Raw genomic sequence first — 17,870 nt, forward strand, 5'->3', positions numbered from 1 at the left:
TTAACCGAATCCTTACAAATTTCTCAATCTTGCATGTTTTGGACTTCGAAAACCTTAACCTCGGGTTCCATGTCGAGAGTTAGGCATCACACAGTGCCGCCATCTTGGCCGCCGATACGTTCGAAGTTCACTATCGCGATCGATTTGGTCACCAAATCGCGTCATTTTTCCATAAAATATTCTCAAAAAAACTGTAAAATCTATCATTTCTATCACCCAGAGGGCAGTAGCTTGGCATAATATAGTTGTCTTCCGTGTCTACGGCATGGTAAAGCTTTCAAAACGTACGTACGTGTTTCGTTCAATGCACTGTGGCCGTATCCGCGTACGGGTGAAACTGCAGACCTGATTAAATATTCATGAAAACCGCTGACCTCTTTTGAAGAAAGTTCGCATAAATTACTGGAATTTTCGATCGTTAGGCTGCATGATGTCATTATTTTAGTCCTTATATGGTACTAAACTGGGTTCAAAGGGTCAGGAATACCCTCCTTCTGGCTGAGTTCGGCAATGCATAGCTAAGTTAGGCATAAGCATAGAACGCAATCACTGTCGGTTTATATACCGACGTGGCGCTGAGAGCGAGAATGCCGTGTCGGTTTATAAACCGACGCGCACTTTAAGGGTTAAAGTACGGGGTCGGTAAGGTTTACTGGGATGTGTTTTACGTGTTCAGCAGCTTCGCAAGGTGTACACCACCAACAGATATTGCTGCGTCCCAAGGGACGCGTGGTTTAGTTTTTGAGGGTCCTGCGTCCGGTTTTATGCGTAAAGGACGCAGAAATGCGCGTCATGTAAAACCCTGGGTACGTGAATCTAGGTATATGATAATGTGCTTTGAGCCATGATGCTGGCATGTACAATTTGATTCTCCGGAGCTGGTAAACTCTTTCATTTTTAAGTTGGTGATCAATAAAGTTTGCTTCACTGTTTCACTGTCCATATTGTTTGGGTAAAAATAAGTTTACTAAAATGATCGAGGATTCATTCATTCTTATCAAATGTGTGGCACGTCATTTGATTTGTGTAGCTAATCATGTTTCCAAAGGATTTACCGACGTTGTATTTAATTTTGATCCTCATTAGTTTTGTAGCGATAAACTTTTTTGAATCAATCTAGGATTAAACAATCTACAATGTATGGAAAAATTGCACTAGTCCGCAGGACTACCTCTGAAGACATTTTTACTAGTCCTCTCGAAAATTAACTAGCCTTGGGCTAGTGGGCTAACGCTTATATCGAGCCCTGCACAGTGCTATATAAAATGGTGATACAATGACAGCTGTCAAAGAAATTTAACAGAAATTAATATTTTTATTTCGGCTAATTACATATTTGTATACTTCATGGCCTTGTAGAATTAATGTGGGGAATATTTTTCATTATGGTTATCATAGTAATACTTTCAATGAAGTTGCAAACATGTGGCAAAGGTTCAAATTCACACATAACTGCAATATATAATGAAATACGTGAGCATTTTCAGTTCATATCTGGTGTGTCAGGCAACCAACATTGAAATCAGCTGTCAAAGATTTCCACTTTCTTCATCAACACAGGTGCCAAAAGAGCGATTCTCTGCATAACACAGCAGGTCTATATTGGCCACTAAGTCACTTACTCACATTTGTCAGTTTTTTTCCTTCCGTAATTACAAATTTGAATGTGTCATGTTTAATGACTTGCAATGATTTGTCCATGAATTTTCTTATATCACTCCAGGTGTGTGAGGTATACAGGCTACATAGAGAGACATATTACCTAGCCCAAGACTTTCTAGATAGGTACTTATCTACACAGTCAGATATACCAAAGTCTAGACTTCAACTTATTGGCATCACGGCACTTTTCATAGCAGCTAAACTTGAGGTAAGTACTACTTATTAGTATTGGTTAGCCCTTTAATGATTAGTTTAATTTTTTTTGCATTTCAAGACATTTCTTGAAGGAGAATTTATCAGACGGAAGTTCGCTGCTGCTCTGCTTTTAATTTGAATATGGTTGTGATGTATGACAACGAATTCTGTTGTTATCAACTGCATAAATACGGTAATCTTGGCACTTTTCATAGCAGCCAAACTTGAGGTAAGTGCTATCAGTAGCAGTTCCAGTATAACCAGCCCTTAACCCTTTGCAATCCAGAGTGCCCTCAAACAGCCTATAGAAGTGCGGCCGAAGTGCCCGAACATTCCAGACTTCCGGGTCGATTGACAATTCGGGAAACGTAACGGTTTTCCATGATGAACATGTAATCATTTTCTAATGACGTCTTTAGGTCACATTTTCCAACTCATAAATACAGAGGTTGCCATTGAAAGTTGTTGCACAAAATCGGTGTGAAGTTTGAATTTTAAATATTTGTTTACATCCTGCCATAATGTTAACCCTTTTCCTGCCAAGTCCATATTTCACCATCAGGTCAAGATGGTTAAAATTAATGAAACACACTGGGCTTCTGCTGCCGCTCGCAAAATAGTAAATTGAGAGAAAAATCTGCTGTTTACGAAATATTTTCACACTGCATTCGTATTTTTACTAGAAAAAAATACAGGCTTTAGCAGCATGTTAATTTTTAGCCGGATGCCGGCCAAATTGACCGTCTACTTCCATATTTTGGCTAGCTACTTTTCAGCAGTTTCGCTCGCCAGCCCCGAAATTCTGGTTTTGATAACAATATTTTGATCTTTTAATGGTCTTGCAAGCCGGAAATAATATTTCAGAAGTGCCGATATGGCTATATGTTGTCTAGCAATTTACGCAGTGAACTTGTTGCTATCACTGTAGTACGGCGATCAGCGAACGTGTTGTACTATACTGGGAATCGCTCTCGAGGTCAACCCTGCTTTCCCGATCACAGCCCGAATTATTCCGACCTTCACATCGGGTATGGCCGAACATTGGACTAACATACAAGTACGTAATACCCACGAATAGCCGACCATTTCCGAATGAAGCCGACGTTGTTTCACTCAAACGCGGAAGAGAAAGTCGACGCTTGAGAGCTTTGGTTTTCTGCATAAGAATAGGGCCTTGTCTGATGGGTTTGGTAGGTTTTTGATCAAATCTAAAGCGACCAAAAGTTACCGAGTCTCATTTTTCATACTTTTGAAACCCCATGTCAATCCATCCATGGTCGATCACAATGTCAATATTCAACTCAAGTCGATCGACATCGTGTTTTGTGGAGGGGCTGTGGTTGTGTGCATCACGGAAGAGAAAGTCGACGCTTGAAAACTTTGATTTTCTGCGTAAGAGTAGGACTTTGTCTGTTGGTTTTGGGAGGTTTTAGATCAAATCTAAATAAACAAAAAATTACTTGGTCTCACTTTTCGTACCTTTGAAACGCTTACGTCGATCACAGTGTCAAATTTCAGGTCGACCGATATCGCGTTGTGTGTACTGTGTTACAATCGACTGCTGGTGCTTTGTACAGGTTGGCGTTTGACGTCGTTAGTTTGGGATTTTATCAAACATGAACACTGAAATTTAGCTATCTTTTTCAATATATTCAACATCACCAAAAAATCAATAATCAGCTCGTGGATTCGTTTTATTAGCTACTATAGACTATAGTCTATAGAAGCTATTGGGATGGGTATCTGTCCGGTGTCTGTCGTCAGTCTGTATGTATGTATGTATGTATGTATGTCCGTTTGTGAGGCGTCCGTCCACTCAAATATCTTGAGAACTGCAGTACTTACTGATTTGATATTTGTTGTGTAGATGAAAAATATGATTTTGAGAAACTATTTTTTTTAATTTTTTGCTATTGTTGATGCCAAAAAAGGTGTTTTTGGTGAAATATCTTCTTCTTCATAACCGCTGGTCAGACAGCTTTGTTATTTGGTATACAGGTCCCTAGGGATAACCCAACTTAGATTTTTTCAAATATGCAAATTTGAATTTTTACGGATTTTTTTTTCCCATTTTTGGTCAGGCCATCCTGAAATGACTTATCAAAGATATCCACCTTCTTCATCAATACACGTGTCACTAAAGGTTATTCTCTACATAACACAGCAGAGCTCTGTCAACTGTTGAGTTGCTTGTTTTTTCAAAACCGCTGGTCAGACAGCTTTAATATTTGGTTTACAAGTCCCTAGGATGACCTAAGTGAGATAATTTCATACAGTCAGGAAATACTTAATTTTGTATCCATGTCTATAGTAGCTTCAGGGACTTTGGCCCTATGTTTGTGAAATTTAATAGTACAGTGAATTGAAATCACGGAAAATTGTGTTCCTATAACTCATTGAATGAAATAAACTGTTTGACTTTACTGTATCTTCAGTCAAGTTTTATTTAAATCAGTAAAAAACTTTGTACTGCCACACTGGTCAGGGTTCTAGCGGATCGTTTTCTGGTTGTGAAAACTCCTATCTAAGATGTATTTCATATTGTTAGTTCAGTTATGAGCTAAATATAATTCTACACAACAGTTTGGTGAAATGTTGCTATTATCCTTGCCAACTGAATGCAGTTGACAGGCCCGAGTGATACCAAATTAATTTTTCTGACGTTTTTTTTAAACTATCCAACGAAAGCATGTTGTAATTGATTGTGATAATGATTATTTTGTATGCTGAAATGGTTTTTCATACTGTACAAGAATGCATGAAATTATTCCAAAATGTCTTAAAATTTAAAAATTTCTTGCACAGAGGGAGGGGGACCCCCTCCCTTAAACCCTCCCCCTGTGTGTATGTTGAAATAGCCTTTTATACACTGTATAAGAATGCATAAACTTGCTCAGAAATGTCTTCAAATTTTTAAAAAATCCTTAACACCTTAAATCTCTTATGCTGAAATGGTCTTTCGTACTGTACATGCAAGAATGCATTAAATTACTCCAAAATGTCTTAAAAGTTTAAAAATGTCTTGCACACCCCCCTCCCTGAAACCCTCCACATGTGTGTATGTTGAAATAGGCTTTTATACACTGTATAAGAATGCATAAAATTACTCAGAAATGTATTCAAATTGAAAAAAAAACCCTTAACACCTTAAGGTGAAGTACTACGAATTACGTCAAAATTAGGTTGTGGTGTCATTTTCTTGAAACTTTGCACGAATATTCTTGGAAGTTGTGCAAGTGCAAAAATGGAATAAAAAATGGGGGTCACCACGCTCGTTTCCATGGAAACGGACGTTAAAATGGCGTCGTTAGAAATAAATAAAAATGATATAATTGACTTAAACTAAAGAAAACAATTATAAAACACTTAGCAAATGAGTTAATTTTAATAAATACCAAGACTTAAGATTCATATCTATCGAATGTATAGTTTTCATGATGTTTGTAAAGAAATGTTAACATAAGTATCGATTACAAAATGACAATATTGAAATTATATCACTACATAATTTTCGAACTTTCTTCCTGTCGCTTTGAATGGTGTCATTCTAACCACACTTGGCAAATAAAATCCAGACATAATACCATTTAGTTTACACTTTTAATAAAAGGGTGTCACTGCGCTATTTTTTACAAAATCTCCAGGTGAATGGGTAATATGTGCTATGTAAATGGCAGAGAAATGTTAATTTTGCGCTCATATTGAATGAAAACCATCTTCCTAGGGGGTCAAAATATGACAAGGTTATAGGTCATATGTATTTCTAAGAGACTGGGTCAAAAAATAGGTAAAAGCGCAATTTCAACAATGACAGGTGATGTTAATACATGCGCTACAAAATAACCCATTTGCGGCAGGCTGGAGTTAAATCTGCGCAGAAAAGTTTTGAAGCGCGTGCGTGTCCGAATTCGTCGCCCTTAACCTTAACACTTTTATACTGAAATGGTCTTTCATACAATACAAGAATGCATGCAATTACTCCAAAATGTCTTCAAATTTTAAAATTTTCTTGCACACAGGGAGGGGGCCCCCTCCCTGAAACCCTCCCCTGTGTGTATGTGGGAATAGCCTCTCATACATTGTATAAGAATGCATAAAATTGCTCAGAAATGTCTTCAAATTAAAAAAAAATACTTAACACCAACACCAATTGGGTGCATTTCAAGATGCATGGGGCATACTTTGGATCAGAAAGTTGATGAAATATATCCAAACCTGTGTACATTAGTCAAAATTGGTCTGATATTGCCAACAAACACTGCTGCTTGTGAAAGGGGCTTTTCCAGGTACAACAGAATAAAAACACAATCCAGGGCTTGGCTGAAAGTTAACACAGTTAGTTCCATTGTGACAATTGCAATAGAGGCACCATCTCCAAGGAATATTTATAAATTTGACTTCAAGAAGGCATTTGCAATGTGGTGTTCACTGAAACAAAGGAGAATTATTGGCTCAAAATCTACATGTATTTGTATGTCCAGTAGTTGCACATCAAGTCTTTGCACCGTATTGGAGAAGCTCATTGACACTGCCCAAAAACTGGTAAACCACTGGAAAAGCATTTACTAATATTTTATCAAACATTACGATAAGGCTCCATTAAATTAGGAATACCCTACTTCCCTATGAGGATCAATTTCACAGACCTGCCTTTCCTACAATTGCACTACAATGGCACCAGCTGGATTAGATAAACATGACAATGGAACATTCACACCTTGGGGGATTAAAAGTCTTCTGTTTGTCAGGCAAGGACTCGGGTTTCAGGTACCATGCAAGTTAATGCAGTCATCCCCTAATGTTTACTAATAATTTAAAACTAGGATTTGTAAATTTACTAAGATTTTTTAAACCCAGAGGAAACCCAGACACAACCAGTGTTGTCCTTATATTTAAAAGTAGCCGGGTAATTCAAGAAAGTAGACAGGTGGACTGCGAGGGAGCGAGCGGCGAGTGAGCGTAGCGAACGAGGGTTGGGGGAGCGCTTGAGGGGGGTGTCCCCCTGTTATTCCTGGCTCCAACTTGCCTCTTTCCTCGTCATTGTATACTTTGTATACCTTGTATACTTATACTTATATTTGGAATTGGCAATAAAGTAAAGTAATATCTCTGACATATATCTCTGATTAATTAAAGTACGGCGCCCGAAGGGCACACCAAAAAATATGAAACATCTTGATATCTCTGATATGTATGTCTCATATATTTGAGTCATCAGTGGGAAGGGCATGCTGAAAAATGTCTGATAGATTAATTAAGTAATGCGCTCAAAGAGTCCACTGAAAAATATTGAACCCGGGTATTGAACATACAGATATGATATATCTCTGATATATGTATGTCTGATATATTTAAGTTGGGTGTGCTGAAAATTATGTCTGATTATTAAAGTTATGCACCTGAAGGCGTGCCAAAAACTGCAACAAATTACTGAATGATGAAATTTGTGGCTGACGTGATGCATTTTACGCAATTATGAGGCCGTGTGAAAATCCAAAAACACACTGACCCCTATTTGGCATTTCAAAAACATGGTGACCCCTATCACCAAATCAAAAACAGAGTGGCACCCATGAATCCACCGCCCCCTAGGCCGAAGAAAATGACCAGTCCCTTAATTATCATGCATGCAATGTCTTTACTGCCACTGTGCTGTATAAGCCCACATTTCCACCAGTCATCAAAAAACAGAAATTGATTTTCACTGTGTAGCCTGAATCATTTTTGAGAATATGCAGCATCACAATAACGGCACAGCATATCATCTGAGCTCGCTCGGCACAGCACATTTCATCTTTCCGGCTATGTGTGACTGGAAGCCATGCCAAGGAAGCCATGCAGACGACAACATATGAATGAAATCAAATCCCGATATCTTTCACAGCTTCATACTGTTTTGTAACATTTGAAAAAAAGATCGAGGTTTATTTCCGGGGGTTTATTATAACTTAAACTATGGGGATTTTCTGAAAAAAAAAAACTGGAATCGTAACCTCAAATGTGTGAGTGCCACAAGCAAAACCTCCCGCGACACCTTAAACACCAATAGCCACCGTGACTTCCAAGGATCAGACGCACAGGAACTGACGACATTGTTTGCTAAGTAACAGTCTTTCAGTTGGGTCAACCTGGGTCACGTCACTGCAGAGAAGGTTCTCGATCGAGAGTCGCGTCACCACATCACTGCATATGCGCATCGCCTATCACGGTCGGCGCGGCCGGCCCGAGGGATGGATCTTGAGGATTTTACACCATTATTCTAATCCATGTAAAAAATTTAGGGACGTTCGCTGTGTTTACGACCCATGTTTAGGGATTTTTCCAATGAAAAGTCGACCCATATTTAGGGATTTTTCTGCGAAAAAGTGACCCATTTGGGCGGCACATACCCGTTCACCTTTCTATGGGAGTAACCCCCCCCACCCCCACAGTGAAGCCGTTAGGCCTGACGATGATTGATGATGCAACGGCACAATGTTAAAGAATTCCCTCACCATTGATCCAGGTAATATATTCATTTCCTGCAAGGCATCAGTAGTTGCTGTAAGAATCGGATGTACGCATGAAAAGTCAATGTCACTCTTCTGAAAACACAGGGAGAGTCTATTGACAAGTGACGATGCATCACACATGAATGCTGTTGTAGCTATGAATTCACATGTTTTCACTCTCTTGAGTAACCCTCTGGCCTTATAATTATTTGACTGCTCCTCACACAGTCAGATTCCAGACATGTAATTAAACTACACAGTGAATAAGCAATGGCATCTACTGCTCCACCAAACGACAACCATCTAGTTTCAAATATTGGTTTGAATGTCTTACTCGATTCTTGCAAAATGTCTTTTATCTGACGTCGACGTCGACTTCACTCTCGCTGTAGAGGCATTGACGCTGACGTCCTCTGAACTTGTAGTTGTACTCGACCGCTGATGGCCATCAGCGATCCCCTCACTATTTTGCTTACTAACATCAACAGCTGATACACCTTTGTCGTCTGTTTTGGCCCTTTTGGATTGTCTATTAAACCCACAGTCAAGAAAAGTACTACTTTTTGCTTGACGGCTCCTATTTGCAGTCGACATATTGTCATGCAAAATGAAAAGTTCCAAAATGGATTACCTGTTCCAAAGAGCCCTTCAGGGGTACCGGTAAATAGTGCTATGGCAGAAAGCTTCCCCAAGAAGTGAAAACATTGACCGCAACGCAACAGAACAGCGTACGATTGTGAACCATTGCGTCCATTTGTGAACGAACGTTGCAAATTTCGATTTGACTGTCTGAGTTGCCAATGAGAGAATCAATACTATTAGCTGGCTACCAGCTACAAACTCCTGATGCCGAAATGGGCTGGCTATTGAGCTATTCAAGCTATTAGCTGTTTTTAGCTGCTATTAGCTGTTATTAGCCAGCTATTAGTTGGCTACCAGCTTAAAACTCCTGCAGTGGGAATGGGCTGGCTATTGAGCTATTAGCTGTTTTTAGCCGCTAATAGCCACTCTTTGCTAGCTATTAGCTGGCTACCAGCTAACAGCTCCCAAGGTCGGAATGGGCTGGCTATTGAGCTATTAAAGCTATTAGCCATTTTTAGCCGCTAATAGCCACTCTTAGCTAGCTATTAGCTGGCTACCAGCTAACAACTCCGGAGGTCGGAATGGGCTGGCTCCTAAGGTCGGAATGGGCTGGCTATTGAGCTATTCAAGCTATTAGCCGTTTTTAGCCGCTAATAGCCACTCTTAGCTAGCTATTAGCTGGCTACCAGCTAAAAACGCCCACAGCCTGAATGGGCTGGCTATTGAGCTATTCAAGCTATTAGCCGTTTTTAGCTGTTATTAGCCAGATATTAGCTGGCTACCAGCTAAGCAGCGGACACTCCTGAAAGCTTGACAACTACGTATTACAAAGGAACTTACGAGTGTGACTTTCACTTAGGTGTACAAAGAATTAGACATCTCATAAATATACTGAATAAATATTGTAGAACCAAGAACGTAGCATTGAGGTCTTTATGGAAGATATTTTTTTCATGCAAGTGTAAGTTTCGAATAACCATGGCACATGACATTTTTTCTGCATTGAGAGCTAATGAAATCACAAATTGTACGTATTGAGGATGTCATTCACTGGCATGAAAAATTTTGTTGTAAAATGAAATGATCGGGGAATCTTGCGATTTGTAAAACCAAGAAAATATATCAAGTCACATGACTGGCTAAGCAGTAGAGTAGTTATGGTCAGTTAGTCTCTGTTTGAAAGGTTTCATGTAATTAATTGTACCGACATCAAATACCTGTGACGGGTTTTGCATTGTCTTTCATTCAAAGACTTATTAAATATGCATGTCAGTTTGCAGCTGAACACAAAAATTGTTTGTAGAAGACTTCCCACAACTGACAAGTACTTACATAGGAAGGTACACAAGCGTTTGAAAGATAAGCTGTTGTTTTGGCTTGACCTCTGTATTAAATGAAAGATGTGGATATGGGTAGAACCAAGACAGCAATATCAAATGTTCGGTTACTTTAGAAATACCTAAGTGCATTGTGCATTTCTTGTCGAGCGGGGCTCTACAGAGGAAATGGTGAACGTGGTAATTATTTTGTTCATTGTCTTTAAGTTATAAGCGAAGGGTAGAATCACGTTAAAAGATCATGCTGTACATGACAATTGGTAATGTTTATGCCCACTTTACAGGTTTTAACAGATACTATTCCCGGCAACAAACATGAATGACTGATTGCACAGGTTCTAAATCAGACAAAGAACTGCGACCAGTAAGTTCATGTGGAAAAGCTGAAGCACATTTGCGAGATCACTAAGCTCTGCAGTGGGAATAATTGGTGTAAATAACTGCTTAGCCAGTCATGTGACTTGATATATTTTCTTGGTTTTACAAATAAATAAGAAAGACAATAGTAATCGCACTGTAAGACATTGGAAGACTTCTCGAGTTTAAAATTTCGTAAGCAATTGTTGAAAATTTAATAAAAAAGTCAAAAATACACGTACGAATTGTATGTCACCTCATTCGGTGTGTCTTAATGATGAGAGTATAAGTTTCCAGGCAAGGCAATAATTAATACGGAAAAAAATGACAGTGATTTTGCATGAATATGATTGATAAGAAAATAGCTAATAGCCAGCTAACATTGGGTAATAGCGGCTAAAAACGGCTATAAGCTTGAATAGCTGAATAGCTAAGGATTTTGCTATCAAAGCAGAATAGCTGAATAGCTGCTCAATAATCCCGAAGCAGCTATTAAGTTTCCGTCATTAGGTCCCAAACTTAATATCTGAATAGCCGCTAATTATCCGTTGAGTCATTGCTGTAAACCTTCTTAGCTGAATAGCTGCTAAATGTGTCAAAGCTGGCTATTTTGGCTATCCAGCAATCCCGCACAGCGGCTAGTGCCGTTGTTTACATTCATCAGCCATGCAACATGCGCACTGCTCCAATACACTGTTGCCCCTACATCAGTCATTTCTACCCAGCTTCCTGTGCACCACCATATATCCTGTAGTGGGTATTTAATTGCGAAGGTCGATGGGTAAATGAATCGTTTTACATGTCACATGTGACTGAGGTAATGACCTTAGGGGATCTATGCGAATGTATGAACTACGTGAAAGTTCCTGATCGACCCATTCACATAATGTTCCGTCCTTAGTGGCGCATCAAACATTGAAATGAGGGCCATTCGAGATTTTATCGCGCGAATCGCGCAATGGCGCGTCCTAGAATTAACTCTGTAGATACAGGTATTGTTGTGTTGTGTCATAGTTGTGATCAAGCAGGCTCAATAGCATCTTAAGCATAAGTATTTTTCTTGAGGACAAAAAGGATCGGGCAAAACCCAAATCCTGTAAAACAAGACACAATGATATTGTTCATTTAATTTCCCAATGTTTTTAAAAGTAATCATTGTATTAGTGGTTATGATAACTTTTAGCTCAGAAGTATTTTTAGTGCCCACGGACACCGGGGGGACTTATAGGTTTGGTCATGTGCGTCCGTCCGTCCGTCCGTCCGTCCGTCCGTTCACGCAGATATCTCAGAGACGCCTGGAGCGATTTCGTTCAAAATTGTTACAAGGATAGTACCCTACCTCATACAGATGCACATCGATTTGTTTCACAATGCGATCAAATTTGGCCGTGTTAGAGGACTTTTTAGTTTTCACCTCCATAGACTCCCATGTATAAGGAAGTCCATAGACTCCCATGTATAAGGCAGTCCATAGACTCCCATGTATAAGGCCAAGAAAAATAAAAATTTAGTTACTCATCGTATTCATATTGCAAAAAGGATGCAGTGACACAGTTTTTAGTCCCCACAGATAAAGTCCAGGGGGCTCATAGATTGGGTCATGTCAGTCCGTGAGTCAATCCATGTGAGTCCATCCGTTCACGCAGATATCTCAGACACCTTGACAAAATGTCACGTGACCTTGGTGACCTTTCACCTCAAATATACATATTTGTCCATAACTCAGTAACCACAAGTACTACACTCTTCATATTTGGTATGATGGGACACCTTATGACGCCACATATTGTACCTCATTAATTATGTGCATATCTAATTTTGAGTGAGCCAAAAGAGCTAGAGGTCTGATTTTTGGTATATAGGGATAACTTAGCCATACAATTATTTTGACAAAATGTCACATGACCTCAATAACCTTTGACCTCAAATATACATATTTGTCCAAAACTCAGTAACCACAAGTGCTACACCCTTCATATTTGGTATGATGGGACACCTTATGACGCCACATATTGTACCTCATTAATTATGCACATATCTAATTTTGAGCGAGCCAATAGAGCTAGAGGTCTGATTTTTGGTATATAGGGATAACTTAGCAATACAATTTTTTTGACAAAATGTCATGTGACCTTGGTGACCTTTGACCTCAAATATACATATTTGTCCATAACTCAGTAACCACAAGTGCTACACCCTTCATATTTGGTATGATTGGACACCTTATGACGCCAAATATTGTTCCTTATTAATTATGCGCATATCTTATTTTGAGCGAGCCAATAGAGCTAGAGGTCTGACTTTTGGTATGTAGGGATAACTTAGCAATACAATTTGTTTGACAAAATGTCACGTGACCTTGGTGACCTTTGACCTCAAATATACATATTTGTCCATAACTCAGTAACCACAAGTACTACACTCTTCATATTTGGTATGATGGGACACCTTATGACGCCACATATTGTACCTCATTAATTATGCGCATATCTAATTTTGAGTGAGCCAATAGAGCTAGAGGTGTGATTTTTGGTATATAGGGATAACTTAGCCATACAATTATTTTGACAAAATGTCACGTGACCTCAATGACCTTTGACCTCAAATATACATATTTGTCCATAACTCAGTAACCACAAGTACTACACCCTTCATATTTGGTATGATGGGACACCTTATGACGCCACATATTGTACCTCATTAATTATGCACATATCTAATTTGAGCGAGCCAATAGAGCTAGAGGTCTGATTTTTGGTATATAGGGATAACTTAGCAATACAATTTTTTTGACAAAATGTCATGTGACCTTGGTGACCTTTGACCTCAATATACATACTTGTCCATAACTCAGTAACCACTAGTGCTACACCCTTCATATTTGGTATGATTGGACACCTTATGACGCCAAATATTGTTCCTTATTAATTATGCGCATATCTTATTTTGAGCGAGCCAATAGAGCTAGAGGTCTGACTTTTGGTATGTAGGGATAACTTAGCAATACAATTTGTTTGACAAAATGTCATGTGACCTCGGTGACCTTTGACCTCAAATATACATATTTGTCCATAACTCAGGAACCACAAGTGCTACACCCTTCATATTTGGTATGATGGGACACCTTATGACGCCACATATTGTACCTCATTAATTATGTGCATATCTAATTTTGAACAAGCCAATAGAGGTAAATGTATGATTTTTAGAATATAGGGATAGACTATAGGATAGAATTTTTTTGACAAAATGTCATGTGACCTGGATAACCTTTTACCTGAAATACACGATTATGTCAATGAATAAGTAACCACAAGTGCTATGTCCTTTATATTTAGTAGGATGGGAGACCTTATGACAACACAAGCTTTACCTAGTTAATTATGCCCATATATAATTGTGGCCAAGCCACTAGAGCTAGAGGTCTGAATTTTGGCATATATGGATTAATTAGCAATACAATTTTTTTTTTCAAAATGTCACGTGACCTTGATGACCTTTGACCTTGAATATGCATATGTATGCATAACTCAGTAACCACAAGATCTTTACGCTTAAATTTTTAAAGGATAATAGACCTTAAGATGTCACATCTTGTACCTCATTTATTATGCACATATGTATTTCTTGGCTGGCCAATACAGTTAAAGGTCTGATCTTTTTTCCCGATTAGAACCATAACTTAGACATGCCTCTTGTTTCAAATTGGGAACAATGACATAGACCTATGTGTCCATAGATCTGAACATATACACTCCAGTGATACTTCTTAATGACCTCATTTCCCTGCCGCATCAAGACTAATACTCCTATTACAAGTGGGGACTATGTCATTGTCAATGACTTGTCATTTGATATTTTGATATCATCAAGAACTGTCTGGAGATGTTCACTTTTGCATCATTAAACTGTTGGAATCTGCAAAATATTAAAATCATCCAGAATCGCATCATTTCTTGTAGAAGTTATAGCAATTTGAAATAGGCCGAATGGACAATTTTAATAGTTTGAATCGATGCAAAAATTGCAGTTCTCAAATGTGACAATTTGAAAATGGATATGTTTGCTGCAACTAATGTTGACAATTTCCCTTTGCCATGACTCTTAATAAAATTTAATTTATAATTGACAGTCAAGCCAGATGCCATTAAATTGGAAGGCACCAAAGACCTTTGAACATAAGATTGTACCTATTGGACCTCCCTGGGTGGTTTCTTTTGAACCATAATTGTGTACTTAAGGGGTCTTCATTCATGACATCACATGAGATGACCCAGATTTGACCTTTCAGAAAACCTCAGTTTTTCTCCTTTTCCCTTGTATTATGACTCTGATTGTGAAAGTTTCCTTTGACATTATGGTTTTTACTGTCAAACTGAGTAGCTGCAGGCCCAATTTTGATTCAAGCAAAGTAGGTAAAACTTTGACTCATGGACGATGCAGGACTCACAGAGGCAAAGCCGTAATGTACGGTCTTGAAGTCTACGGTAATACATATTCATCATATTTGAATACTATTTATGTCTCTCAAAAACTGTGTGTACGTGCGATAACTTTTTCTAGATTCCAAGAGCCTTCCTCACCCTTATTCCAGAACTTGGAAATTTTAGGTGTTTATAAACTTCACAAACTTCTTGTTGGGATATTTATTTTTGACATGTTGCATCATAATTTTCCTTTTCCTACACAAGATTATTATGAAATGGCAGTTCATTGTTATGACACTAGACTCAAACTTGGTGCAAATCTATTTTTACCTAAACTGCATACCTCTTTTGGTCAATTTGCAATTTTGTACATGGGTGCAAAGTTATGGAATAATTTACCCAATACTGTTAAAATAAGTACATCACGATATCAGTTCATAAAATCATTAAAACAGTGATTGTTCCGAAATTAGTTGAGAAAGTTTATACTATTCACTTCACTGAGCGCCACATGGTGGAATGTGTAATGTAAATATTTAAGAGAATGGGACCAGACTCGATTAGCATATAGCTATTTTTCTGGATCCATATTTACCTTTTACCTATTTTCAGTTTTTGTAATAATGAACTTGTCAAGATTTAAAAAAAAAGGCAATAAAATGAATTGAATTGAATTGAAGCCAAGCCTCAGTGTATTCATGGACATAAGTCCATGTAGTATTGAACAGCATAAATGTTTGCTTCACTTAGGCCAAATTACCCGACCTACCCCAATTTTATCCCCCCGACCCTAGACTTTTTAGAGCTTCGTAAACCCGGAAGTAAAAATAATGATATGAAAAAACGTGAAACGCATGAAATTACAGCTAATTTTCAATCGGGTTCGAACCCACAACATACGGCATCAGTCGCCTAGCATGAAACTAATTTTAGTTCGATTTTGATACTTTTTGATCTACTTCAATAAAATGTTGTTGAAACAATACCACGCGTAAATTTCCGTACGCTGATTTTGCATATGAAAGCCTATCAGCCAGTTAAGAGTTACGTTCACAAAAGTTCGTTGCCCTAGCCCAATAAGGTTTCTGTGTCACATCATCTCTGCACGATCGAGAAAAGGAGACAAACTGAAGGTTTTATGCATTATATGAATGTCCATAGCATTGAAAATAATTCTGATAGCAAAATTGACACGAAATATTGGACTTAATATTGGACTTTACTGGTACAGAAACGTGCTCAGTGCAGACTGAACAAGCATTGAAGCAAGCTGTGGTGTCAATGGGCACATGGGCCCGGTTTTTGAATTCAGTGAACAGACATTGACTCATTTTTCAGAGCAAATAAACCCTAAAATTAACTGTCGGTGACAACCAACCTTTCTGTTTGTTATTTTCCCCATTCTAAAATGACTGAAAAAAGCAACTGGAGCAAATCTGACATCGAGAAAAACTCAACTCCGCATTCAAATCAAAACAAGGGATCTGACCCTCTAAGTTGTTCGTTTTAGCTCTACTGAGTCTGCGCACAAAACTACAAGACCAGCTAGGTCACTACAAAAACACAGCTCACTGGTTTGCAAAGGACAATGTTGATCCAAACTTACAGTAGTGAGGGATGATATACGCACAGTAAAAACGTGACAAACAAGCACATTATTTTTTTCAGAAGCTACAAAACATTCTTTTATAACTACTATAGATTTTTTTCTTGGCTTGTGAAGTTGTGTAGTGCAGACAGTCCAGTAAAAAATGAAAAAATCCCTTGGAGGTACAATGGGAATGGCTGGCTGTTGTTAATTTTGATGTTTGAATGTACATTAAGCCCTATGAAAGCAAACTTACAGAATATGTGCAAACAAACATACAGAATATTTAAGCATGAGGGAATATGCTACAATTTTTAGGGATATCAAAACTTATGAATATTAATGAGCCGTCCGCCACTCTTGGAAGCCACATACATTCACAACAGTGACACCCAAATTTGTTGACTTTGAAAAAATCTTATAGAGGATGGTGTTTGGAGCCAGCAGCTTGGATTGTGTAAGCAAGTGATTTATGGCTTGTAGTATGTATATCACAAGTGACATCACTGCAACATTAAAACTTACATAAGATGTCCTCAAATGTTTCAGTTAAATCCCCCAAAATTTTAAAATCCCCCTGAAAAATTCCAGGAGAGGGGGACCAATCCCCCCTGGTATAGTATCCTAGATGAAACACTGCATTGATGACCGTAAATATTGTGTTGTGTCAGTTCTTACAAGTCAGACTTACCTGTGGATAAACAGTTCACTTTCCTGTCAAAGAATTGTAATTTAGCCATATCAATTTCCGTGGCAGTCTAATAAACCACAAATTTCAATTCTACTGATGAATATTTTATTTTAATAAATTGGTATTCAATTTGAGTGCGTTTCATGAGAAAATTGTTCACTGTTAGTTAGTTTGAATGCGTACAAAATGCACATTGAGAAATAAAAAAAAATGAAAAAAAAAAAATTTCCCTACCTACCTACCCTATTTTTGAAAACCATGTAATCGGAACAGCACAATTTTTTTTTTTTGGCCTTACCAGGGAATTTGTAACTTTGTCGAAAGGAGAGTAAAAATTAATAACTCAAGAACCACTGTTTTGATTGCTTTGAAAATTTGTGTGCAAGTACCTTAGGTGAACCTTATAAATTTTCATGAATATCCTGAAGATATCTTTAATTTTTTGATTTTTTAATTTTTTGAAAGGAATAGTCAAGTTCACCACAGTTAAATTACTTTATCTCTTGTGTCATCATCCTTGTGTAATTGGTTAAGTTTTTA

At 38.1% G+C, this 17,870-nt stretch overlaps 1 protein-coding gene across 4 annotated transcripts in view; it reads left to right on the top strand.

Annotated features, from left to right (window-relative positions):
- LOC139148633 (G1/S-specific cyclin-E-like) overlaps positions 1–17,870 on the top strand; it is a 110,322-nt gene that overhangs the window by 13,252 nt on the left and 79,200 nt on the right. For all 4 annotated transcript variants that reach the window (XM_070720125.1, XM_070720124.1, XM_070720122.1 and 1 more), the window contains one exon: positions 1,724–1,870. In XM_070720125.1, the coding sequence (XP_070576226.1) occupies positions 1,724–1,870 (147 nt within the window). The remainder of the gene's footprint in view (positions 1–1,723; positions 1,871–17,870) is intronic.

Source organism: Ptychodera flava, chromosome 13 (genome assembly GCF_041260155.1).
Source record: "Ptychodera flava strain L36383 chromosome 13, AS_Pfla_20210202, whole genome shotgun sequence".
NCBI lineage: Eukaryota > Metazoa > Hemichordata > Enteropneusta > Ptychoderidae > Ptychodera > Ptychodera flava.